The sequence below is a fragment of the Brassica napus genome, chromosome C3 (genome assembly GCF_020379485.1).
Source record: "Brassica napus cultivar Da-Ae chromosome C3, Da-Ae, whole genome shotgun sequence".
In the NCBI taxonomy this organism is placed as follows: domain Eukaryota; kingdom Viridiplantae; phylum Streptophyta; class Magnoliopsida; order Brassicales; family Brassicaceae; genus Brassica; species Brassica napus.
In genome coordinates this window covers 7,307,189-7,332,344 of record NC_063446.1, presented here as the reverse complement: position 1 = coordinate 7,332,344, position 25,156 = coordinate 7,307,189, and the positions used below count along the sequence as shown (strand labels likewise).

At 34.9% G+C, this 25,156-nt stretch overlaps 5 protein-coding genes and 1 long non-coding RNA gene across 7 annotated transcripts; 4 read left to right on the top strand and 2 right to left on the bottom strand.

Moving 5' to 3' along the window:
* The first annotated feature begins 1,082 nt into the window (after positions 1-1,082).
* On the top strand, positions 1,083-2,703 carry LOC111204363 (protein NOI4). The gene is made up of 3 exons (XM_022698874.2): positions 1,083-1,335; positions 2,106-2,300; positions 2,388-2,703. The coding sequence occupies exons 1-3, from the start codon at positions 1,330-1,332 to the stop codon at positions 2,430-2,432; spliced, it is 246 nt and encodes an 81-aa protein (XP_022554595.1). The 5' UTR covers positions 1,083-1,329; the 3' UTR covers positions 2,433-2,703.
* Positions 2,704-4,446: 1,743 nt separating this feature from the next.
* LOC106387410 (WEB family protein At5g55860) lies at positions 4,447-7,075 on the top strand. Of its 2 annotated transcripts, none has more exons than XM_013827263.3 (3): positions 4,447-4,680; positions 4,859-5,043; positions 5,153-7,075. In XM_013827263.3, exons 2-3 carry the CDS (start codon positions 4,873-4,875, stop codon positions 6,875-6,877), a joined length of 1,896 nt encoding a protein of 631 aa, XP_013682717.2. In that variant the 5' UTR covers positions 4,447-4,680; positions 4,859-4,872; the 3' UTR covers positions 6,878-7,075. The 2 variants fall into 2 exon arrangements, with proteins under 2 accessions (XP_013682717.2, XP_013682716.2); XM_013827262.3 differs by having other exon boundaries at positions 5,114-7,075.
* On the bottom strand, positions 7,016-9,988 carry LOC125584214 (serine/threonine-protein kinase D6PK-like). The gene is made up of 3 exons (XM_048752323.1): positions 9,687-9,988; positions 8,651-9,365; positions 7,016-8,079 (listed from the first exon to the last, which is right to left on the bottom strand). Exons 2-3 carry the CDS (start codon positions 9,262-9,264, stop codon positions 7,212-7,214), a joined length of 1,482 nt encoding a protein of 493 aa, XP_048608280.1. The 5' UTR covers positions 9,265-9,365; positions 9,687-9,988; the 3' UTR covers positions 7,016-7,211.
* Positions 9,989-10,664: 676 nt separating this feature from the next.
* LOC106387413 lies at positions 10,665-13,071 on the top strand. The gene is made up of 2 exons (XR_001277701.3): positions 10,665-12,318; positions 12,518-13,071. It is a non-coding gene; the product is annotated as an uncharacterized LOC106387413 (long non-coding RNA).
* Positions 13,072-19,494: 6,423 nt separating this feature from the next.
* On the top strand, positions 19,495-22,819 carry LOC106387409 (oligopeptide transporter 1). The gene is given in 7 exon segments (XM_022698871.2): positions 19,495-19,705; positions 20,049-20,500; positions 20,808-20,851; positions 20,853-20,879; positions 20,980-21,119; positions 21,122-21,551; positions 21,636-22,819. Coding segments are annotated over 7 exon segments (2,235 nt in total). The 5' UTR covers positions 19,495-19,635; the 3' UTR covers positions 22,708-22,819.
* LOC125584212 (ER membrane protein complex subunit 8/9 homolog) lies at positions 22,798-24,419 on the bottom strand. The gene is made up of 5 exons (XM_048752320.1): positions 24,094-24,419; positions 23,848-23,994; positions 23,701-23,760; positions 23,148-23,314; positions 22,798-23,066 (listed from the first exon to the last, which is right to left on the bottom strand). The coding sequence occupies exons 1-5, from the start codon at positions 24,307-24,309 to the stop codon at positions 23,036-23,038; spliced, it is 621 nt and encodes a 206-aa protein (XP_048608277.1). The 5' UTR covers positions 24,310-24,419; the 3' UTR covers positions 22,798-23,035.
* Between the last annotated feature and the right edge of the window lie 737 nt (positions 24,420-25,156).

Here is a 25,156-nt window from a genome sequence, read left to right as displayed (position 1 = left end):
GCTGTCTTACTCCACTTGTGTTAAAAGATCTTTGTTTGTTTGTTCTTTCTCTTTACAGAGACAGAGCGAGAAGAGGAACAAACTCTGAGTAATAGCTGGAGCTATGTTGGCAATTCTTGTGCTAACTTCACCTGTAAATCAGTCAGGACTCATTCAGATTAATTAGACAGGGAAAATGGGTAATGAAATGCAGAGCCATGGAAGATGCAAGAGGTCCTTCTTCTCTGTATGTTTTTGAGGAATCTTTTGATGTAAACATTGTCAGAATGGAGACAAACTGGTTTGTTGTGTTGGGATGGTGTCTGATGGATCTTGCTTGATGCAGACAGAATCCTGCAGTACCACTCGTGAGCCTGTAACACAAATATTATTATATATATGCATTGTCAATGTGTAGATTGTCTGTTAGCCTTCTAACAAATTTTTATCCCGTTTATACTAATTTGCGCTTACAAAAATTGGTAGCACGCATCAGGAATTTAAAAGAAATACATGCATGTGGCAACTATTACTGAACAAATAATTATGAAATTTGCCAAATTTGTATAATAAGCTTTATGTAACTAGAGATGTACAATAGAACTAAAACAGCTAGTGGATTAAGATTATAGTTTGGTAATATTGGGTAGATGATGAGTGATGGCGGCTGATGACGTTTTAGATTATAGTTTTGCGAATTGTTAGGGAAAAGTATTCATATTTCATTAAACAAATAGGCCACTAGATGAATTATAATTACAGAGATCACCTAACTTGTGTCATGATTTTGACAAAACACCGTTTAAGACATCTTTCAAAATATAAAAAAAGGTTAGCCAATTGATTTTTTTCTTTTGTTCTTTAGCAAAATGCTTATATTATTATATTTTTGTCAACAAATGCTTATTATTTTGAGAAAGAAAAAATCAATGTAATGAGAATTATTATTAAAAAAAGTATCAAAAATAATGAAACAAGACAAAACAAAGCCAGCAAAGTCACTTGCTTTGCATCGGTCCGAACCAACATGGATGCGCTCAATTAACAGCCGTTATAGCCAGCTCAGCTATCCGTTTAAAAAACAAAAGGCGTCAGGTCGAATGAGATTAACTCCGTTTATATAAACCGTTACAGACATCGCACCGAGAATGCAAATAAAAGAGAGGAAGCAAAAAAGGAATTAATTGAGAAAAAAATTAAAAATAGGAAAAGTCTGTCTCTCTCATCTGCGATCAATTGTGTTCTCTCAATTTCCCCTTGGTTTTCTCGGGCGGCTTCTCATCTCCTTATTCTCCGAATCGTTCTTCTCCATTTCTTGGGATTAAATCTTCCTCCTTTCTTCAGACCCTCATGTCGGTACGTTCAAAAATCAAATCTTTATTAAGATCTTCTTTTTTTTTTTTTTTTTTTTGTTGATTCCCGATGTATGCTAGAGCATAAACCTTCGAATTCGATATTGTGATTCTGATGAACAATTTTGTCGCAATCTGTTTTGTGATTCTGATGAGCTATATTATTGTCTTGTTGCTGGTTAATCGTTTTCCTGGATCTCTGTTTTTTTTTTAGCTTTTAAAGTTTCGATCTTTGGCTTTTATTCAACCTGAATTTGATTTGATTCAACTTAGATTTATGAAAATATCGACTTGTAAAGCTCTTTTAAGGGTTCTGATTTTGGATTTAAGATAGAATTTTTTTTGAACACAGACAAGTTTAGGAGGGACAGATTGTTCTTGATTCATTTGATAGTGAAGAGGCATACAAATATTGTGTTTAGAGACAAGCAAAGGATCTTTTCTGCCTTGTGAGTTTGTTTGCTTATTTAAGAGACAAAGATTTGGTTTCCACTACTAGTTTTCAAACTTCATTTTTCTTCTTACCTAACAAAAAGGATAAGAAGGTGGATAGAAACTTTTGAATTTCTCTTTATGATTAGTTTTGGTACTCTCTTTTTGACTTGTGGTGTTATATACTGTTTGCTAGGAAAATGGATAAGTTGATTAGTTTGGGCTATTGTACAAACCTTTTTCCCTGATAGTACTTGATTGTATGAATGTTTTCCTGTTTTGAGATTGAACTGTTGCTGTATTTGGTTTCACCATTTTGTGTGTTTCACACCACATGAACAGGACAAAGGTCGTCCCTTGCCCAAGTTTGGTGAATGGGATGTGAACGACCCAGCATCAGCTGAAGGCTTCACAGTCATATTCAACAAAGCTAGGGATGAGAAAAAGACCGGTGGCAAACCAGGTTCACCTGGTAAATCCACTGATGGTCATGCTAAGTCCGGAGGAGGAGGAGGAGATCCTAGTAAACCCCAGCCTGTAAGTTTCTTCTTCGTCTTTTCTATCTTCTCTGTCTACTCTCTTTCCATCTATCGTCACACAATACTGTCTCTTTTGGCGTTTCAGAAAAAATGGCTCTGCTGCATGCAGTCTCCAGCTGTGGACTCTTGAAAGACACAAACATGGATTCTTCTTGCTGCCCCAAAGAAAAAAGAAGTCGCATTGCTTAGAGATTCTACAGCAATGTTATTTTATGTTTTAATGTCTTTCTTGAAAGTACCCATACAACAGAAAAAGTTCCTAAGATGAGTTGGAGCCATATCACGATTATGATTCCATCTTTGAAGTTGTTTGTTCTTCTTAAAAAAATTGCTGTAAAATCGTGTTGCCACTGTATCTATTATGTAATGCTTCTCATATGGGTCGTTTTTGGTTTTTTAAATTTATTGGTGTCTTTTTCCTTGATTTTATCAATTTATTTACACTGTTGAACCAACAAAAAAATTAAAATATTTATTGTGTTGTAGTGTTATTCCTTTTGGTTTGCCTCTTATTACATCAAACAAATTATTTTATGTTCTCCGTCACGAAAATATATAAAATTCCATTGAATAAAAATTTGAAAACCCCTTTGTTCAAGTGGCTCTTAATTGCTGCCTGCTCTGTTGTTACACAATGGCATACAGGAGAAAACACAAACATGATGAATCCACCAAACACATGGGAGGAAGTTGGTTATATTGATGAGCTTTACTGGGGGGCTTTTATGTTGGATTCTAACTAAGCCTCTTAATCGATACTAGATACCTTTAATTATGTGCTCCTCTGGATCTTAAATAAAAAATGTGCAACGTTTTGTAAAATGTAGATATTATACTAGTAAAGATCTTCTTATCTCGCTTTCAGTCCATCGGATTCACAATAAACTTTGAGTTTTGCTTCTTTTTGGTCAAAGTGTAAGAAAATAGGCGCATACTATTCTGTGATGATCAAAACTATCAAAGAGAGGTGGATTATTTTATATTCTCCAATTGGTGTTTAAAAAAAATAAAATAAAGTCTCCAATTAAAATGTGAAATGCAAACACCAAGTAGGGGCCAAAGTAGAAAGAGCAAAAGCATTGTCAAGATGATCATCCTTGGAGGAGGAGGACTTGGCCCCAATTCTGACTAGTCAACAATATATTATATAATTAGCTCTATTTTTTTTTTGCCTTACATGTCTTCTAGCTCACGTGGGAAATAGTTCTATGAATTTTCCCATTAACCTCCACGCAATTTCTTTTTCTTCTGGAATCTACGAATTTTCTCTTAATTATATGGAGTTGGGCCATAGAGTATGAATGATGAGACAATAAAACGATTGAACTTTTTTTTTGGATTTATTAACGAGTAACAGTTCTTTTTGGCACACTTTACAGCTAGCTAATCACTTCATAACAAATTAAGTCTGGTCCATAAGGAACATTAACTCTCGAGAGGCAGTACGTACTAAAAGTGTTATGGATCTTATGGTAATCTATGCTCATGGAAACGGAAGCGGATATGTGGAAGCGGAAGCGTAAAAAAACGCAGAAGCAATATTTTTTAAAATATAGAAAGCGTGTACGTGTTGAAAACGTATATCTATATATATATATAATTTTTTAAAAAAAATTAGGACTAAAAATTATATGATTTAAATTTGAAATAAAACATTTATTCATTTATAATAATTTTGAAATGATTTTATATTAAAACTGTAAAAATACACATAAATTAAGTTTACCAAAAAATATTATATTAATTATTTTTAATACTTCATAAATAATTGACACAATATATTTCAATATGTGCTATATCTTTAATAAAAAATCTCAATGCATAAAGATAATTTATAGTATTATTTTTTGTATATTTATAACTCAATATTCATTACTATTATTTTTTTATATTTTATATAGATTAAAACTATGGTTTTATATTTTATTGATATGCATTGCATTTTTTTTTAAAACGGAAGCGTGATTCCAAAACGGAATTGTAAGCTTCCAACATGTTTTTAAAGAAAATATTTTAGAAACGTTTTGGAAGCGAGATTCCGCAAGCTTCCATAAGATTCCGATTTCGAAGCGGGAAGCGGATGTCCGATAAAGCTTCACCGGAGACCAATCAAAGGCCGCCATTTGTCAACCAAACACACTTCCCCTCTCTCCTCTCTGTCTCTTTCTCTCTCATGGGCACTGACTTCGCAGAAATTCAAACTTCATCTCTTTCCCAAAGCTCTCTAATCTTTTTCATCTCTTTAGTAGGCGTCGAGAGAGTACTTTTTCTGATTAACGTGTTTTTAATCGTTTGGTATCGATCGTCTTCTTGTCTCTCTCCCAGAGAAATAATATAAAAAAGATTCTGTCCTTAAAACTTCACTCCGGAAAGATCAGGTAACGAATTCGATAGTTCTTGGTCATGCCTTTAAAGGTTGAATAGACGCTTCACGTTTTTTGATAATTAATTGATACGATCTGTGCGGATTCTTAGTGATTAGGCTTTAATTAATCATTCCCTTAATAATAACCTCTCTCTCTCTCTCTCTCTCTCTCTCGCTCTTGTGTATGAAAGAAAGAAAATGCAAAATGGTTGCTAAGAAAGGACGTCAAGATTCTTCTCCTTCTGTGGAGGTTGGGGAGATTGACACAAGCGCTCCTTTTCAATCCGTTAAACATGCTGTTAACCTCTTCGGTGAAGCTGCCCTTTCTGCTGATAAGCACCCTCTCATTCGCAAACCCACTCCTCAATCCGCTGAGGTAAAATAAAAACACTCTTTTTGATTTTTAATTCACAAACACTTTAAGTTGAGTTTCTGAGTTTATACAGAAAGTTTTGGTTAAGCAAACGGAGCTTCACTTGGCGCAGAAAGAGCTGAACAAGCTAAAGGAACAAGTTCAGAACGCTGAATCAGTCAGAGAGCAAGCGTTGAGTGAGCTGGATTGGGCTAAAAGAACCGTCGACGAGCTTACTCGTAAGCTCGAAGCTGTTAACGAGTCGAGAGATTCTGCTAATAAAGTGACTGAAGCTGCCAAGAGTCAGATCAAAGAAGCCAAACCAGAGACTGTTCCTGTGCCTAGTAGTGATGATGAGTATGTGACGGTGTGTAAGGAGCTTGATGCAGCGAAGCAAGAGCTGAGGAAGATCCGTCAGGTCTCTAACGAGGTTGCGGATACAAAGACTGTTGCGTTAACCAAAGTAGAGGAAGCTAAGGAAGTGACTAAAGTTTATTCCGACAAGATTCAGTTGCTTAGAGAGGAGATCACAGCTGTTAATGAATCAGTTGAACAGACTAAGCTTGCGTGTTCTCAAGCTCGTAAAGAACAGTCTGAGATTTTCTCAGAGAAGGAGATTCAGCAGCAATTGCATAAAGCTGGAATGGAAGAATCTGCCAAGAAGCTCCTCGCTTTGAAGAAAGAGTTCGACCCTGAGTTTGCTAAAAAGCTTGAAGCGCAGCTGAGTGAGACTTACAACGAGATCGATGAGTTGCAGAAGCAAATGGAGGATACGAAAGCATCATCTGATGTGGATTCTGTTAATGGTGTGAGCTTGGAGTTGAACGAAGCAAAGGGTTTACTCGAGAAGTTTGTGGAAGAAGAGAAGTCTTTGCAAGAGTCAGTGGAGTCTCTTAAAGAAGAGCTGAAGAATGTGAAGACGGAGCGAAGTGAAGTTGAAGCGAAAGAGGCTGAGATCGAAGCCGTTGCTGGAGATCTTAACCTGAAGCTTAGCAAAGGGAAGAGTGAGCTAGAAGAATGTGTTGGAGAGGAAACTAAAGCAAAGGCTGCTTTGGAAGATATGATGTTAACTTTGAATCAGATCTCTTCTGAGACGGAAGCTGCTCGAGGAGAAGCTGAGGAGATGAGAAACAAAGCTGAGAGGTTGGTTAAGGATGCTGAAACTGCGTATCTCTCGCTTGAAGAGATAGAGCTAAACTTGAGGGTTGCTCTAGATGAAGCCGAAGAAGCAAAAGCTGCTGAGTCGAAGGCGCTTGAAGAGATAAAGTCAATGTCTGAAAAAACCGACGCTGTCCGTAAGTCAACATCATCCGAGTCTGGAGGAGCTCAGAGCATCACACTGTCTCAGGAGGAGCTTAACTCACTGAGGAAGAGAGCTGAGGTAGTTGATAAGTTGGCGGATATGAAAGTGGCGGCTGCGGTGGCTCAGGTGGAAGCAGTTAGAGCTAGCGAAAACGAGACAGTTAAGAAGTTAGAGACGACGCAAGAGGAGATTGAGAAGATAAAGACTTCAACAGAAGAAGCGTTGAAGAAAGCAGCTATGGCTGATGCTGCTAAGAAAGCGGTTGAAGGAGAACTCAGGAGGTGGCGTGAAAGAGATCAGAAGAAAGCAGAGGAAGTGGCGTCGAGGATTCTCGCAGAGGCTGAGGCCAAGATGTCCGCTGAGTCATCATCACCGCAACATCATTACAAAGCTACTAAACAGAAGCCTATCATCAACAAACTGGAGAAGACTAAAACCTCTGTGGTGGTGTCAAAGAAAGTGCTATTGCCGAAACTAAGTGGGTTCTTTAATAGAAAGAAGAATCAAATGGAGTGGGGTTCTCCTTCTTATCTCCCTGGAGAGAAACCCATTTGATGTATGCTTTCGTTTCATGATTTGGGAACTTTTATTGTTGTGAACAATGAGAAAGCTGTGTGTGGTAAAGAAGGTTTTGTGGCTTGAGATCAGAAGCAGTTGCAGCTACGGTGTATAATGTGGTTTTTGGATTCTATATGGCTTGTAATAACATTTAAGTATTTAACTTCAGAAGATGGTACAGAGATTGTTGAAGAATGATACAAATCTCATAACTTGTTCAAGACGTGAAAAGAAAAAAAACAGACAAAAAAGGAGAAACACTAAACAGATTCTGCAAAGAAACAATAGGAGAATCATCAAATCTGAGACACAGTTTCTTGCAAAAGAACCTTCAGAAGAAATCAAACTCAAGATAATTGCTCTGATCAGATCTCACGCTTGTAGATGCAGCAGCCGGTACAGCAGGCGGAGTACAATTCACCGGTTCAATCTCAACCGGTTTAGGAATCTCAGGTGGACTAGCACACCGAACCAAAGCCCAGTTCACTCCTTCAAAGAAAGGATGCTGCTTAATCTCCGTTGCTCCACGCTTATAAGCTAACCTATGCTGCGGCTCCTTCACAAGCAAACTCCTTATCAAGTCTCTAGCTGCAAAGCTAACAACCGGAGAGTCAGGGAACCTCAAAGGCTGACCAACCACATTGAAGAGCGTAGCTCTATTCCCAGACCCTTTAAACGGTGTTTTACCAAACAACAGCTCATAAAGAAAGATCCCAAAAGTCCACCAATCAACCGCGCTTCCATGTCCTTCACCTTTGATGATCTCCGGAGCTAAGTACTCGTGCGTCCCCACAAAGGACATCGAACGTGCGCTTGTTGGCTCTGCAACGAGCTCTGGCAAAGGAGTCACTTGGTGGTTGCCGTTGTCTGTTTTCGGTTTCTTGTCTTTCTTGGATTTGGAGAAGAACCGTGGACCGAAGCAGGATGTTGGAGCCATTGAGATGCAAGATGGTTGCTGGATGCAAGCTGGTTGTTGCGAGCAAGAAACTGAACTCTTTGACAAACCTTCGGAACCTGAAAGATTGGTTGATGATCTGACTATAGAGAGGCTAACGGTGCATCTCAAGGAGAGATCGAAATCCGAAAGCATCACGTGTCCGTCATCTCTCACAAGAACGTTCTCTGGCTTCAGATCACGGTAGATGATCCCAAGCATGTGTAGATACTCCATTGCAAGAAGCACTTCCGCTACATAGAACCTGACAACAGTAACATAAGTCAATACACAAAAGCGGTTTCCTAGAATTAGGCCTGAGCGTTTTTACCCCAAACCTACCTAAACCCGAACGGAAAACGGAAATTCTATCCGAACCGTTATACAAAAATATCCGAATGAGAGTTAAGAGTTTGGTACTTTGGGGTTTGTGTACAACCCAAACTGAACCGAAAACTGAATTAGGATACGAGAATATCCAAAATTAGTTAAATATGTTAATGTTTTTATATATGTAACTAATTTAGATGTTTTAAAGTTTTTTTTTAAATTGTAGTTTGTTTTAATTATTATTTTGATATTTTTTTGTTAGTTTAGGTAGTTTAACTAGTTATAATTAAATTTCTGAATAATTTATATATTCTGAGTATTTTTTTTTTCAAATTTTTAGTTTTTTTTATAAACCTCAACTGAACCGGGAAGGAACCCAACCCGAAAATTAGTAAAACCCGACTGAACTTATGAACATAATACCGAAAATCCGAATCGAAAAATCCGACGGCCCCCGAGCGCCCAGGCCTACTAAGAATAAAGAAAGTTTGAAACTTAGTTCTTACTTTGCTGCTTGCTCGGTGAAGCGTTTCCCAGGCTGTCTCTGTCTCAGCGTATGCAAGTCACCACCAGGACAAAACTCCATAACCAAACAAGAGAACTTCTCCGTCTCAAAATGACTATACAACGTCGGGAGAAACGGGTGATCAAGACACTGCAGTATCTCCCTCTCCGTCTGAGCTCTAAGAAGCTTCTTCCTGCTAGCCAAAGCTGTCTTATCCATAACCTTCATCGCGAAATAACACCTCGTCCCGTTCAACTCGGCGAGATGAACCGTTCCTATATCCCCACATCCTAACCTCTTCAAGAGCCTGAAATGGTTCAACCCCAAACCGCCGTGCTTGGTTCTAACGGCTTGGATGGCTTCCCACCTCACGTCGTTGGCCTTGTGAGGCTTGTTGACGCTGCTGCTGAAGCTGCTGCAAGTGCTCTCGTCGCTTATGTCGCTGCTTGTGCTCGGTCTGCAGGTGCTGCTCTTCCCGCTCTCGCCTTGCTCGCTGGTCTTTTTGTTAGTTGGATCGGCTAGAGACAGAGTGGAAGACACTTGATCTGCTAAAGTGTTGACTGAGATAGTGTTACTGGAACTGGTGAGTGATCCTTCTGGAGTTTTAGAGGCCATGGAGTAACTAAAAAACACTAATCAGAGCAAAGCTTGATTTGTGATTATTCTTTCTTCCCTGAGACTATATTGCCACAGATTCCATCATCTAGTGACTTGATCTAGTCATCAAAACAAAAAGAATAGCATCAGTAACTATGAGAAGATTGAAAATCGAGAGATCCAATTAAAATGGATCTTACTAATGATGCACCAATCAATTGAATCAAAATAAGCAAAAACAGAATCGAAACTTTTACAATGCAAAAAGATGGAGTTTTTTATTTTTTCTATTTATCTCTATGGGGGGTTACACAGATCTCCATAAAGTAAGCTTTTGGATCTAACAAGAATCAGAGAATAGAACCCAGGAAAGAAGAAAAAGAGCAGAGCTTTACAGAGGGAGAGAGAGAGGGAGGAGAGAGAAGCCATTTAATCGTTACCTTAAAGTCGAGATTTTTGACCGATGAAGATCACGAGCTACCCGCTTTGCTCAGAGAAGGATTAAGCAAAGGGAAGAAGAAAAGATAAAGGAGAGGAGAGAGAAGCTTCACTGTTCATGTAAGGCTGTAGAGAAATGAACACATCCCCTTGCTTCTACCATGGAAATGGAGAGAGAGAGAGAGAGAGAGTTGGGTCTACACCATGAAAAGAGGGAAGTAAGAGAGAGAGTTGGGTCAAATAAAAAGTTTAATATTTTTTTATTTTTTTGAGGGATTCAATTATTTCAATGTATTTTCGCTTTCTCCAAAATGGAAGACAAAGGTTTACATCAAGGATGCCGTCTTGAGCTTGAGCTGTAACAGTTTAGGCTTTTTTAAAGATAAAAATTAAAATTAGAAAATAATTTTTTTTTGATAAAGATTATTGTGTATTATTAAGGAAATATATAGGGATTATTGTGTTTGAAACTTATTTTTGAGTTTTAAGATTTATTTTTGAGTTTTGGAGATTTTCCAAATTTTGTTTGAAATTATTAAAATTAGCATATTTTGGGTATTAAAATGAGCATAATTTTAAAAGTAAGTATATTAAAATAAGTAAATTAATTTGTTTAGGTATTAAACTAAGTAGCAAATAAGTAAATTAATTTGTTTAGGTATTAAACTAAGTAGCAAACAAGTTTGGGTATTAAAAATGTTAACGTAATTTAGTTGAGGTATTTTTAAATGTATTATTTAAATACATAAAGAAACATGCAGACCAGGTGTCTAGTTGTTATTAAATTTCACCATCGTAGCTTTATAAAGTTGGAAACTTTGGAGTTCCAAAGATGTCTACAAAGGGTTAAAGCAATTTCTGATTTGTTTCAATATATATTAAGTTTCCTTATATTGTAAGATAACATTTCCTATTGTTTTCCCATTGAATCGAGCAGAAATAATGTTTTTTTTTCTGTAGAAAAGGTTCAAATGGAAGTTGACAAACACACAAGATTGTTTTTTTTTTTAAACAAAACACAAGATTGTTGAGCATTAAAAACACAAGTAGGTATAGTTTGTCCGTTTAGTTATCTCAATAATTCACTTTAACATCATGCTCTTAAATCCAATAACGACCACTGCTACACGATCCGCTTGGGACGTGAAACGAGCGTGACAATTCCATTTGTAGAATAAAATAATAATCCAATTATAACAAATTATTATTAATTTGTTTCCACTACCTAATTGTTAAAAGATTTATAAATTAAGATACTAAATTTTCAATACATTTCATTAGTTAGCTTGAGTTTCGGTTTAGCATTTTGAAGCAAAATTTCGTTATTAAAACGAAAATATTAATGTCTTCAAATGATCAACACCTTATTAATACAGCTGCTAACTCTCTAGTTTTCTTTAACTTTGTTTTTCTCTAGAGTCGATCAAAATAATTCTTGATGATGGGCATGCTTTTATAAAGTTACATGTAAATTCTTTTTTCCATTTTCTGATTTACTTATGTGGTAGGTAGTGTAAACTTATGGTGAATTAATCACTGTTTAATTATAGTTTATATCCACTCCGCTTTAAACTTTAGTACGTACAACCCAAATGTCAGAACACAGTCCACATGATTTTGTCTGACGTATAAAATAAAAATGATAGCCCACCTGATTTAATTACATCTTCTTTTGCTACGAGATAATCTTTTTTGCTAGAAAAAATGTTCTTTTGAAGAACAGACATATAAATGTTCTTAGTTTACAAAAAAAAGACATATAAATGTTCTTTCGAATAATTATAAAATCACGGAAAAGTAAACAAATTGTATTGAATTATTCATACCATCATAATACAGGAATTGATTGATTGACTCATATAATCGACCGGTTGGATCTCTTTAATGATTTTAGAATATTTGAAATATTTTTATATAAGAAAATAAATTCTAAATAATGCAAATTGTTTTTAAAAGGCACAAAAAGGATAAATAATTCAGTTACAAAAAAGGATAAATAATAATCAAATAATTAAATATTGAGAGGTCGCAAAACAAGATCTGACAGAGATAGATGAAGAATGGGTTGTCATGTTCACCAACACAAGTCCCACTTCTGAGAGAGATCTCTAGTCTCTAACTAACTACTTACAACCAATCAACAGCTCACTGACAATTCCCTAACTTTTAATCATCATTTCCAAAAGAAAAGCTGAAAAAATTCATAGCCTTTCAACTTTCAATATACACACATTGTTGTCGACGATTATACATTTGATTTTAGTTTGGTCTTACAGATATTAAAACTAAACAATACAGTTTGTATGTGAAAGATGACAAGGGCTTATTAGTGACTGGGTCAAGAACCCTACTCAACATCACATTCTTAAAAGATATTTTTAATGTTACACAAATAGTTCGTGATTGAATAATTAAAACAAGAAGCCAATGTATGGCACATTCAACTTCCCCATGAGCATAGATGAGAGAGTGTCTGATGCAAAAATCACTCAATCATTGCTTCTCCTTCGACTTCTCTCTAATGGCTCTTCTTTCCTCTTCCCTGCATATGTGTTCATTCAAAGCATTGTCAAGTCAAAAAAATATAAGACAGCCCAAAGGATTTCCTTCTTTCAGTTCATGGTTTTTGATGAGGTGAGAAATTTTCTTACCTAGCTTGAGCAATTTCCATCTTCCATTCAGATCTCTTCTTCTTTTGCTCTTCCTTTCCTTAGATGGATCCTCAGCATTTCCAGATTTTGATTTCTTATCTTTAATGCCTCTTTTATCCTCCTTTGATTTTGCAAGTCTCTCCTTGTTTTCTTTAGTTTCCTTTGGTTTCTTATTGGAACAGGAGGCTTCTCCATCTCTTCAATAGCATCAGGCCCTCAGCTTCATCATCATCATCTTCCTCTACAGTTTCCTGTAGGTTAATGTATTTCGGTTATACAGCTACTAGAGTAACCACAAAGAATCCGTTTCCATGTTGTGTACATGAGGGTAAAAACGTTTAGTCTTCTTTAAAGATAGATGGAATCGGTGTTCTCTAAACTTTGTAAATCTGATAAAACCAAGACAAAGATTTGGAGACGTTAAAGACAGTATCATTGTGATGTTCATTTACATATCCCAACAGATAGAACTGTGTACATTACCCGTCTTGGCCAAAATCGAGTCCAGTTTTAACAAGTTGAACATAATCAATGACAGATTCACCAACGAGCTGTTGGTCCATGGTAAAGAAGTTTCTGGTAGGCACTCCGCCACTTGGATTCAATTCTCGTTGGGATTACCTATTTATATTGTTTGGATTCCCGAAAAAGAGGAGAAACCATTTCTTTTTACCAAACAAAATGACAGCTTTGTTCTGCGCAATTTTTTCATACAAAAGGAAAAATTAAGGATGCATATATAAAGAACAAGGGTGAGAAATATGGGGGAGGGACATATCAGTTAAATTAACCTCCGCAACCATAAGTGGACATCTTGAGTAAACAATATATCTACCAGTTTTGGAAGTGGCATCCTCCATATCAATAGCGGCAAGTAAAAGTTGCTGCATATTTATAACAAAGTGTTATAATCGCTCTTATCTGACTGCGAATGTTAATTTTGTTTGCTCAGATATATTTGACTTTTCTAAGAAGGTACAGGCTGAGCAAAGTTCTTTATTTCCTCAAGAATTTTGGAAACTTTAACTAATTTATCTTTTGATATAACCCGTTCGGAGCACAGAACATTTAGTTATAAACCATTTACAAAAAAAAAAAAATGTAGTTATAAAGACCCAGGGCTTAACCAGGGGCAGGGCGAAGGCACGATGGTAAAGGGTGCAAGTTCCCCCATACAAATAGTAAGATTCAAAAATTTAGGCTAAGACATTTAAAATTTGTTAGCTAAAAAGTTATGCACTCATAGTTTCCCAAGTTCAGTTCTCCTTTATGCTTCTTTTTATAAATAATGCACCCATAGTATAAAATTTCTAGCTTTGCCCCTGAGCTTAACTATGGTTTAACAGAAATTAAGTTCGAAGTTACTGACCCCAGTCCCACTGCAAGGTGCATATCCAACAATACTCTAATGCAAGGAAAAATAAACAAAGTGCAAGGAAAAAACAAAAACTACGTTAATGCATACTGAACAAACTTAAGCAGATAAAATTTTAACAATTTCAGTCATGCCAGTAATGTAGATATTATGGGTTTTATGAAGAGGTATCGCAGATTCAACGATCTCAACTTTCTATATAATTAATGAAATACGGAATTTTCAAGAAGCTAACCTCTCCTCCATTAAAATTGCAAACCCCCATGGATGCAGATTGGCAGTTAGCGACTTGAGCCTAGGTACTTTGATCTCATTCGCATATATTAAGCCTGGTGATAGCATCATTATATCATAATTATACTTAAAACCAAAATAATAATTATAAGCATTAGTACAAATCAGCTTGAATAGAGCATATATTAATGGGCCTTGATTCATATAATAGAAAAGCCTACTTTAATAGTTTGGCCTCATTTTTATATCTACTCTATTAAAATAGAATCCTAAATTTATCTACTATTGAAGTTGTTATTTATGTTTTGGACACTTTCAAGTTTGTTAGTATAATACTTAATTTATGGATCATATCAAGTTACTTACAATATATTTATATTAAACGCTACTGCTACATTAAAATCGGACAACTTAGATTAAACCAATAATCTACTCTATTTTAAGTAAACCAAACGAATTATGTTCCACTAAAATTAAAATAGACCGATTGTATATACAATTATATTAGTAATACAATAACTCTTATTTGGACCTCTTTTACCATAGATGAAACTTTGTTCTAAGTTGATTTATACCTTTCTCTTACCCACATCATATATTTTATACATCATTCTGAAAATATACTGAATGTAACGATAAAAAATACTTATGTGTTTGGTTGCAGAATGTAAAATGAATTTGAAAAGTATTTAATTATAAAGTTACTCGATAAAAAAATTCATATGTATTTAATACATATATATGTTTCATATTATAGGGTACAAAAATTCTTCTAATCGGAACGAAAAGAATCGACTCGAATAGATTCGGATCCAAAAAGAACCGATCCAAATAAATACAGACCGAAAATAATTGACCGAAATTTTACAAGTATATATTGGGACCAAGGGTATAGGACTCAAAAGATTAAGACAACTCAAAAGATTAAGACATGAAGAACTCGAACCCGAAAAGAACCGGTCCGAAACCAAAAGAAACTGGTCCGAACGCGATCCAAAGACCCGAACACCCAAACCTATTTAGGAAGATGTGATTTTCAGTATATACTTTGAAGTTCATAAATACAGAGAATTCAAACTGGCATAATTTTATGAAATCATGGGCCTTAATTCAACATTTCGAAATTATTTTATGTTTTTTTTTTGTTTTAATTAGAGAGATAGGTAATTATGCATATTATATTTTTGACTTTAAATAGAGCAACAAAAAGGTGCACAAGGAAATTGAAAATTAACATCCTAAATTATTTGGCACAACTATAATCATTTTAAACTCTATATTTTAGACTAAAAATTATACACATCAAATATTGACTATATTACATAATTATATGTACATTATATATGTTGGTATTAAACATATGAAAATTCAAAATATATAAATATATAAATATATAATTAATCTAAAAATTATTACAAAACTTTTATGCAAAGCTTATAATATAATTGCATTATTTGTTGCACAGTTAAAAAAAAAATTATACCACCAAAAAATGTATTGAACAAAAATAAAAACAAGTAAAGTAAATAATTTACACAAATTTATGAAAACCTTATAGTATAAAACTTATGAATTCTGTGTGTACAAATCAATTTAATAAATTTGTTCAAATCAATTTTTATATATTTAAACAAAATTTATCAATTTAGTTGATAAAAATAATTTTACATTTGAAAATACAAATCAAAATAATTAATAAATATCCGCCCGACTGGGCGGGTTCAAATCTAGTTAAGGGTTAAATGTGAGTCCATGTTTTTCAGTTTGTCAAGAAGGTATTTAGAATTTTTAGAAACCTTAGATTGCTTCTCACTTCTTTTTTTGTTAGCTGTAACATTTTGGAACATTATCATATGCAATGTATATGGGTCTTAATGCAGGTGGTAACACATCAATGACATTAAAAGAAACCACTAGGTACCATTTGTGTTTAATTTGTGTTTGTTAACTTTTCCCAAAATTTGTGAAAAACCAGGTGAAAAAAATAACTTAATTTGTGTGTGTTAACTTTTCCCAAAATTTGTGGTGGATAAACGAATGAACAGCATTTGTTTATCCACCACAAATTTTGGGAAAAGTTAACAAACACAAATTAAGTTATTTTTTTCACCGAACTGTAATCATTTATTATTCAATTATTTTGTATTTAGTTATGTTAGTAAATTATATGAGAAAAATCTATTATAAAAATGGATTTTGCCTAATATATGCTGCTAATTAAGAATATCTTTCTTTATTGGGGGTATCTAACCAAAAATTCTTACAATATTAGAAGATATATTATAAATTAATGGATTTGGTATTTCAAAATTATTGGAAATCCAATCTCATTTGAAATATTTTAAGTTAAGAGTTTTCATAATTTTGAAATACACAGAATAAAATAATAATTATCATATTTACATATAGTATCATATACTAATACTTGGGTTGAGAACTTGATGGTGAAAAACTTCCCATGGAATTTGCTGTAATAAAGAAACCTTCAAACTAGCGTGGATAGCTCAAATATATTCTTTAAGTTCTCTTATACTAAAAAAAAGTCAGAATAAGCTTAAAAGGAAAAACACAAAAGATTCAGAGAAAACACAATTCTCTAAAGTTCGTATCTCTTTGATTGAGACTGCTCAATCAAAAAGAGAGAAAGACAAGAGCAGCATTACAAGCTAAGTTGATATCGATGTCTATGCAATCATACTAGTCAATGATAACGTATGTGAATTAAGGACAGTTGATGGCTAATGTATATATTTTATCTAATTTCTCATATTCATCTTACGAGATGTAATGTTTATCTATCGAGATTAATGTTCGTCATAAATCATAATCCACTAGGTTAAGACCCGTGCCTAGCGCAGAATGAACATTATATATAAAAAATATTTAATGTATTATATATTTTTACATATTACGAAATAATAAATATATATTGAATAATCAAAAGTCAGTAACTATTACATATACAATTAAATTGATACGAACATATAAATCAATTTTATTAATCCAAACATTTTTTTCATATGATAGGATATGTAATTAAATTTAAATGATATTAACATACATAATATATTTTTAATATTAATGTCTATTAAATGATATTTTCTACTCATATGGTGTTTTTGATAATTTGTATCTTAAATAGCTAAAACTTTAAATTACTGATAACAAAATTTTCATTGTGAGATTAATAGTCTTAGTAATTTATAATTTTTAAAAAATTGTCAGTTTTCGTTCAAAGCTTTTATCAAAAAAATAATTCAAAAATGGTGGACAAAAACGTTCGTAATAGGCTGTCTTCCATCCGCGCTCGAGCGCACACGGGAGGTTTAGTTCTATGGTTTGCAACGAGATAGTTCATCGAAGTTTTTTCTGAGTTTATAAAAATTTCTATCCCAAAGTAACACAAAGTGTAAAACAGTTTTTTTGTTTGAATAAATTTAACATTCTTTCAAAAAAAAAAATGTTCAAAATAAATTTTGAAACTAAAATATTTATGTATTTTATAGGGTTTATAGTTTAATTTAAAACGATATATCTATATATATATATTAATCTTAATAATTAATTAAATTAGATTTTTTACTTATATGATTTTGTAATCATTTATATTTTATCATAACAAAAAATTTAAACCATGGATCACAAAATTTGAATGTGAGACTTTTAACAGTTTTAATAATTTATAGTTGTTTTTAAAAATTCAAAATATAACATATACAGAAAATTTAATTTTTTTTATTATATGGTTATTGTGATTGTTTAATTTATTTTAATAGTTTAAAATTAAACTAATATGATAGAAGATACACTATTTTTTTATCAAATCTTTTATTATTCAAAATCATTAATTGTCATATATACTTTAGTCACATTAGGAAATTTCGTAATTTTTATTTAAGAAAATAATAAAGAACATTAATAATGAATTTATAGTTAGTTTAATAAAAAACTTAATATATAATTAGATGGACCAACCTACTTTTCTAATGATTTTAAGAATCAACCTAGTGATGACATGTGGCTACAAAAATAAGATGTAATGTTTTTCGATTAATTTATAGGGGATATTATAGACCGCCTGTATAACTAAAGAGAAAATTTGATTGTTTAACTCTATCAATGGGATCCGAAGACTAGACTACAATCATTTGATACCTTACCTTTCATGATTTCATCTATTACATTATCTTTAATCATGCTTACTGTAAATGCATAATCTAAACCGTGATCTGCATGCATATCAGCATATTAGAAACTCTAAAAGTATTGGACTATAACTTAAAAACCATACCGAACTAAACGTCGACTCAAACCTAATATAAAAACAGTAATATTCTAGTTAACCACCAGACTAAGTGCGTCCGCTGATACGCACCATTCTAAATTTTTTATTTTATTTACAATTGTATAATTGGTAAGGGTTTTGGTTGTTCATCTGTAGCTCTATATACCAGTTAGATTATAAAAAGTATATGTGACTATATGCCACTTCATTTTTATCGTTTCTTTATTAACTATTATAGTTGGTTTGTAGAATTAGTGAATATGATATGTTATTGAGCTATTTAATATATGTGTACTGATATAACACTCATAATAATGTAAACTTTAATAATCCAACTCTAGTACATAAGAATATGTTAGAAAATATTGAAATTTGTTTTATTTTATAGTTTTTTCATTTAGTTTTAACAAACTTTCCGAGTGATTTAATGGGTTTAGCACAATTCCGAGTTCAAAAGTCATAATTACTTGTATAGTTTTTTTTTACTTTAGTAGGCTTTTTTTACTTTTATAGTTAGCATGACTTATCTGATATTTTAGAGATTATAATCAAACAAATCCGGGTTTTCCCATTATCTGTATATTATCACGTTGCATTTATATCTGTAATTAAAAAAAAAGTGTGTAACTTATCTAAGATTTGTTACTCTTAAGATAAACATCCAAATATCAGAACATCTTGTAGTTTTTTTAGATCCGCTTGTCAGGACTCAAGAGAAAGCTATGACTATAAAATGTCGTACATTTGTAACTAATTTTGTCTCTTAAAATCGAACTTGTGTATGGTCTAATAATTGGAAAAGTTTGCGATAAATATCAAATATTTGAATCGCATTTTCAACTATGGTTAGTTAGTCTTATATACTGAAAAACAAATTCTCTTTTTTCACATACTGCAATGATTATATTGGTCTACACTTTAGTTTGAGATTCTCCCGTTGTAAAAACATGTGTAGCATAACTCATGAAATATGTTGATTATCTCGATTAGATATGTCTTAATGGTATTTCTAATATAAAACTCATTATTTCTTTTAAAACGGAGTAACTCTGTAATGTAGTTGAGTAACTACAATTATATTTTATTCTTCATTTTTTGAATGAAAAATGTAGTAATAATATATAAAAAAAAGATCACTCTATTTATGAAATAAATTTATGTTCACTTTATTATAGATTAAATTCTATTTTGAAATAAATTATAAAGTGACTACAAGTCAAACTCCACGCACACGATAAGTTGATAGCTCCATACAGTATATCATACAAGTCGATCCCAAGTACAAGTTAAACTCCAATGACACGATACAGCTAAGTAGAAATCGAACTCCAAGCACACGATAAGTTAAATTCCGACGGTGGTCAACAAGAGATAAACCACTGCGAAAGGAGCTTGAAGATAAAATAATGACGAGCGTTTTCGACGAACCCAAACCCTCAGACGACAATCCTCACGAGTCCAAGATCGTTATAAACGGTAATGTATCTCTTTGGTCTCACAGTTTAACTCTTTATTAATATGATAAACTGCGAGCAGTGCGGTTCTAGGCACAGTCGGATAAAACATTTACCCTTGTCTTTCAATTTTATAGAATTTCGGGGAAAACATTAGTGAGAATATAACATAATATTTAACTCCTTAAATCTGAGATCAGGCCCTGACCGTTGAGGCAATAACAGTTCTTATCATTACCACCTAGCTAACCATAAATGAAAGGGAAAGGGTTATACCCGTTATGTTTCGGTTCAGTTTGTATATTAATAATTTTCTAGTCGTTATATTTGGTTTTAACATATTTTGAATTGAATTTGACGTGTAGGAGAAGAGGAGGAGGAGGAGAATGATAGTCCTGTTGAAGAAGTCCGGTTAACTGTTCCCACAACTGACGATCCATCACTACCGGTTCTTACTTTCCGAACATGGTTTCTCGGACTTGTCTCTTGCATACTGCTTGCGTTCGTGAACCAGTTCTTTAGTTTCCGGTCCAACCAGCTTTGGGTGTCTTCCGTTGCGGCTCAGGTCCTGACTCTTCCGCTGGGGAAATTCATGGCGGCGACGCTTCCGACAAAGAAGTTTGTGTTTCCAGGGACGAAATGGTCGTGGTCGTTCAATCCTGGTCCGTTCAATGTCAAGGAACATGTTCTTATCTCAATATTTGCTAATACTGGAGCTGGGGGAGCTTATGCCACCAGTATTATTACCATTGTTAAAGCTTTTTACCACCGTCAACTCAATGTCGCCGCCGCCATGTTGCTCACACAAACCACTCAGGTTTTAAAAAGTATTTTTTTAATGATTCTTGATTATTTTGCTAACATTTACAAGTTTAATATTTTTTTGTAAGATTGTTTTTATTTCTTGACATTATTTTTTTCACTTTTAAGTCTTAGATTTTGTTTTTATGGGAGAAAGGCAATATGTTTTTCTTTCTCGCACGTATGCATGCATTTTAAAATATAAATATTTTAATTATTTTGCATGTAATATATACATGATCAGTTTTTTTTGTCTGCTATCCATAGAGACGTTTCTCAAAAGAGCACCTCCGCCTCATCTATGACATATCATTTTCTTGCAGTTGTTGGGATATGGATGGGCTGGGATCTTCAGGAAGTTCCTCGTGGAATCTTGTTCAAGTCTCACTCTTTAGGTTTGTTTCTATCGACTGGTTTAATGACTCTCAACTCTCTTACATGTTCTATCTCTACGTCTCTCACTCATTTTGATTTTCATTTTGACTTGTGTAACAGAGCTGTGCATGAGAAGGAGGACTTACAAAAAGGGCAACAAACAAGACTAAGATTCTTCCTCATTGTCTTCGGTGTGAGCTTTGCTTACTACATAGTCCCTGGCTACCTCTTCCCTTCCATCTCCGCAATCTCATTCGTTTGCTGATTTGGAAAAGCTCAGTGACCGCTCAGATAGTCGGCTCAGGGCTCAAGGATTTAGGCATTGGTTCGTTTGGTCTTGACTGGTCCACGGTTGCTGGTTTCTTAGGCAGTCCACTAGCTGTACCGTTTTTCGCCATAGCTAACTTCTTTGCAGGATTCTTCATCTTCTTGTACATTCTTCTACCTATCTTTTACTGGAGTAATGCTTATGATGCACAGAAGTTTCCTTTCTATACTTCGCAAACCTTTGAACAGACTGGACATTCCTATAACATTACCCGTATACTAAACGAGAAGGACTTTGATATCAATCTAGATGCTTACAACGATTACAGCAAGCTCTATTTGAGTGTGATGTTTGCTTTGCTCTACGGACTTAGCTTTGCTTCTCTTTTTGCTACCATCTCTCATGTCGCCCTCTATGATGGAAAGTAAGGAGCCAACTTTCAACATCTTTTTGAATACATGATTTGATCTCGTCTCACTCTCTTTTGTGTTTGTTGTTGTATCTCAAGGTTTATATGGGGAATTTGGAAGAAGACAACGACAGCAACAAAGGACAAGTTCGGAGATGTGCATTCAACATTGATGAAGAAGAACTATCAAGCAGTACCTCAGTGGTGGTTCATCGCAGTTCTAGTTGCTTCCTTTGCTTTTGCACTCTACACTTGTGAGGGCTTTGACAAGCAGCTTCAGCTTCCATGGTGGGGACTTATACTCGCATGCGCCATTGCCATGTTCTTCACATTACCTATCGGAGTCATCCAAGCAACTACGAACCACCAGGTGGGTCTTAATGTTATAACAGAACTGATCATCGGGTACTTATACCCGGGGAAACCACTAGCCAATGTGGCTTTCAAGACCTACGGATACATCAGCATGTCTCAAGCCTTGTGCTTTGTGGGAGACTTCAAGCTTGGTCACTACATGAAGATTCCTCCAAGGTCTATGTTCATCGTCCAGCTTGTTGCGACTGTGGTTTCATCGACCGTCTGCTTCGGAACAACCTGGTGGCTCATTACATCCGTCGAGAACGTATGTAACACGGATTTTCTCCCAGTGGGTAGTCCATGGACTTGTCCCGGATACGAAGTGTTTTACAATGCATCGATCAAATGGGGAGTGATCGGTCCAAGGAGGATGTTTACCAAAGAAGGTATCTACCCCGGGATGAACTGGTTCTTCCTCGTCGGCATCTTTGCTCCAGTTCCCTTCTGGTACTCATCGAAGAAGTTCCCGGAGAAGAAATGGCTAAAACACATCCATATTCCATTGATCTTCTCTGCAGTAAGCTCAATGCCACAAGCCAAGGCTGTGCACTATTGGTCCTGGACCATCGTTGGGGTTGTGTTCAACTACTACATCTTCAGGAGGTTTAAGAGTTGGTGGGCGAGGCACAACTACATCCTCTCTGCAGCGCTTGATGCAGGGACCGCGATTATGGGAGTGTTGATATTCTTTGTGTTTCAGAACAATGACGTAAGCTTGCCTGATTGGTGGGGGCTTGAGAATTCAGACCATTGCAATCTAGCGCATTGCCCGACAGCCAAAGGTGTTGTCGTTAAAGGTTGTCCTGTGTTTTAAGGTTGATGCAGACAGAGTGCTGCCCGAAAGGGTTTCATGCCTTTAGGATTTAACTATGTACTTCTGAAAATTCTAAAAAGAACAACCAAATAAAGCAAAGCTTTCATTCCAACTATATAATCAAAGTGCAACCAAAGAGATTTAAACAAATTGAATCACTAGAAAAGGCCCCAACAGATATCATTAAAATGATAAAACTAGGGTTTAAGATAATACTTGAACAAAAAGATTCAAGGGAAACTGTAAACAAGGGTCTCTGCGAAATGTTTTGTTTTCGAGTGAAGATGAAGAAAGCAAAACTCTAATTAGCTATATCACATACCCGTCTTCAGTTGAAAAGTCCAGGGTTTAGCCAGTCCCTGCAATCACAATGAATATAACAAGTGAGATATTACCATCGTGTGCAATAGAGGTGTTAGCTTTGTGTGTATCTAGCTTACTTGGTGACATCATCAAGATGATCATCAAAATCTGTGACGTCCTTCCATTTCTCAGATGAAATGTAATCTGACAAAACTACATTGGCCGATGGCTCTTTCAAGAGTAGCTTGCTTCCTCCGTCTGTTCCAACTACTCTCCAGTTCTTGGAAGCATCTTTCACACAAAGCTAACATATAAAATAAACATAAAGTGTTACTAAACGGAAAAAAAAAAAAATCAAAAAACTTGACCTATTAACTGCAGCAAAAGAAACTCGCATCAAAGTAAAAAATACCAAACGAAAAGGGAGAGAAAAGCGTTGATCAAAGTACAATACAAGTTGCTCGCACAATTCAAGTAGATTGTCTGGTAACGTAATCAGTTAGTATAGTTATTTTCTAACGTAATCAGTTAGTATATTTATTTTCTAACATATATATATATATATGTGTGTAGAATGGCTTTCACACATATATATATATATATATATATATATTCCCTACTTAATTGACTACATTTCAAGTCTCATATCAATGGCCTTCCAAAACTTTTGTTAAGATAAGAAATACAAACCTGCATCACAGGGCTTCGATCTTTACCCTTTGATAAGGCTTCAAGCTTTTTGTTGTTCAACTACAAAACAGAATACATCACAAGTAGTTAGAACTAGTGATTCAATAAACTGCTGTGACTGAAAGCAGAGGATTAAGAGATTCACACCAAGAGAATAGGCGCCTGAGGGAAGTAGCGAGAGATGTGATCACCAATGTTCTTAGCCACACCAGAGAGCTCCACATCGTCGAACCTCTCGTTGGCATGAAAGTAGCCAACAATACTCAGACCCTGAGCCACGTAATGCTCCTCTATCTAAACACCTCAAAACATCGAAGACCAATGCAATCAGATCCTATTCAATTTCAAAGACTATATGTAAAAATCAACAGGAGAAGGAGACGAGAGAGTGACCATGATGAGCGAGATCTCGAGAGGAGGAAGGAGAGCTAGGTTGGAGTGGAAGAGGGGCACGGAATCGGAGATCTCCACGACTCCTTCGTCCTTGGGACTGATTCGACCGACGAGGACTCCGTTGACCGCCGCCGTTTTGTGACGCAGAGAGTGGAGAACGAGCTTGATGTACGCGTTCTGTGAGATCTCATACTTCAGTTCGCCGTTGCCTCCCATCTCTGACTCGATCGGAGACTCACTGACTCCGTCCTTGAAATTATGAAGCCGCAAAGCAATCTGAGATCAGCTTCTTTTTTTTTTTGTTTGTTAACGACAGTGGAGCTGGATCCCCATATAACCGGCTCCGGTTCGGCCCGAGTTTATACCCGGATTCCCTTAAATTTCCAATATAGTACGTTGCATTTTCTGAAATTGCAAACAATATCCCTAAGTTATCAAAGTTTCAAGTCGCACCATGTATTTTAAAAATAAGCTCATCAAATCCAAGTCGCATTTTAAAAGTCGACTGGGTTGTGACTTCGACGGTTGACCCAGATGTTTGTAGATATAACTTTTACATCTTAATGTATGGTAGGTTTTTAAGTTCATTGATCTAAACCAAGTAGAGGGGTTTACTTCAACCTGTGTGTTTTTGTTATTTGAGGAACTGTTAGATGCTAATACTGAGCCTAAAAAGTTGATTATATCAAGTCATGCAATACTCTTCTTTTAACAACTGTCACGGTTAATACTTCACTTAGAAATAAACGAGAAACATCAATTGTCATTTACACGTTCTCAGTTCACATTTTTACTGAAGCATAAACACAAAGCTCAAAACATGAATCAGTTTTACAAAACAATAGACAATAGATGCTAGAAGCTGTAACAGGACCAGATCATCATAATGAAAAAAGGTGGCACCACTACTGAGCTTAAATATAGCATAACACAACTCGATCAAGATATTCCGGAGACCAAAGTCGCCTTTCCTAGATAACAAACATTTCTACAACTCACACAAGGCAAGAACATTGGGCAGTTAATCTATTGAGCAGAGAGCAGCAAAAAGAACTCGTCTGTC

Coding starts and splice junctions, on each gene's coding strand:
- LOC125584214 (XM_048752323.1), bottom strand. CDS start 9,264: ATGGCCTCTAAAACTCCAGAAGGATCACTCACCAGTTCCAGTAACACT. Junction 8,080..8,650: donor TTCACCGAGCAAGCAGCAAA/GTAAGAACTAAG, acceptor TACTGTTGTCAG/GTTCTATGTAGCGGAAGTGC.
- LOC106387410 (XM_013827262.3), top strand. CDS start 4,873: ATGGTTGCTAAGAAAGGACGTCAAGATTCTTCTCCTTCTGTGGAGGTT. Junction 5,044..5,113: donor CCACTCCTCAATCCGCTGAG/GTAAAATAAAAA, acceptor GAGTTTATACAG/AAAGTTTTGGTTAAGCAAAC.
- LOC111204363 (XM_022698874.2), top strand. Junction 2,301..2,387: donor ATCCTAGTAAACCCCAGCCT/GTAAGTTTCTTC, acceptor TTGGCGTTTCAG/AAAAAATGGCTCTGCTGCAT.
- LOC125584212 (XM_048752320.1), bottom strand. CDS start 24,309: ATGGGAGGCAACGGCGAACTGAAGTATGAGATCTCACAGAACGCGTAC. Junction 23,995..24,093: donor TCGAGATCTCGCTCATCATG/GTCACTCTCTCG, acceptor TGAGGTGTTTAG/ATAGAGGAGCATTACGTGGC. Junction 23,315..23,700: donor ATCGAAGCCCTGTGATGCAG/GTTTGTATTTCT, acceptor TTTATATGTTAG/CTTTGTGTGAAAGATGCTTC.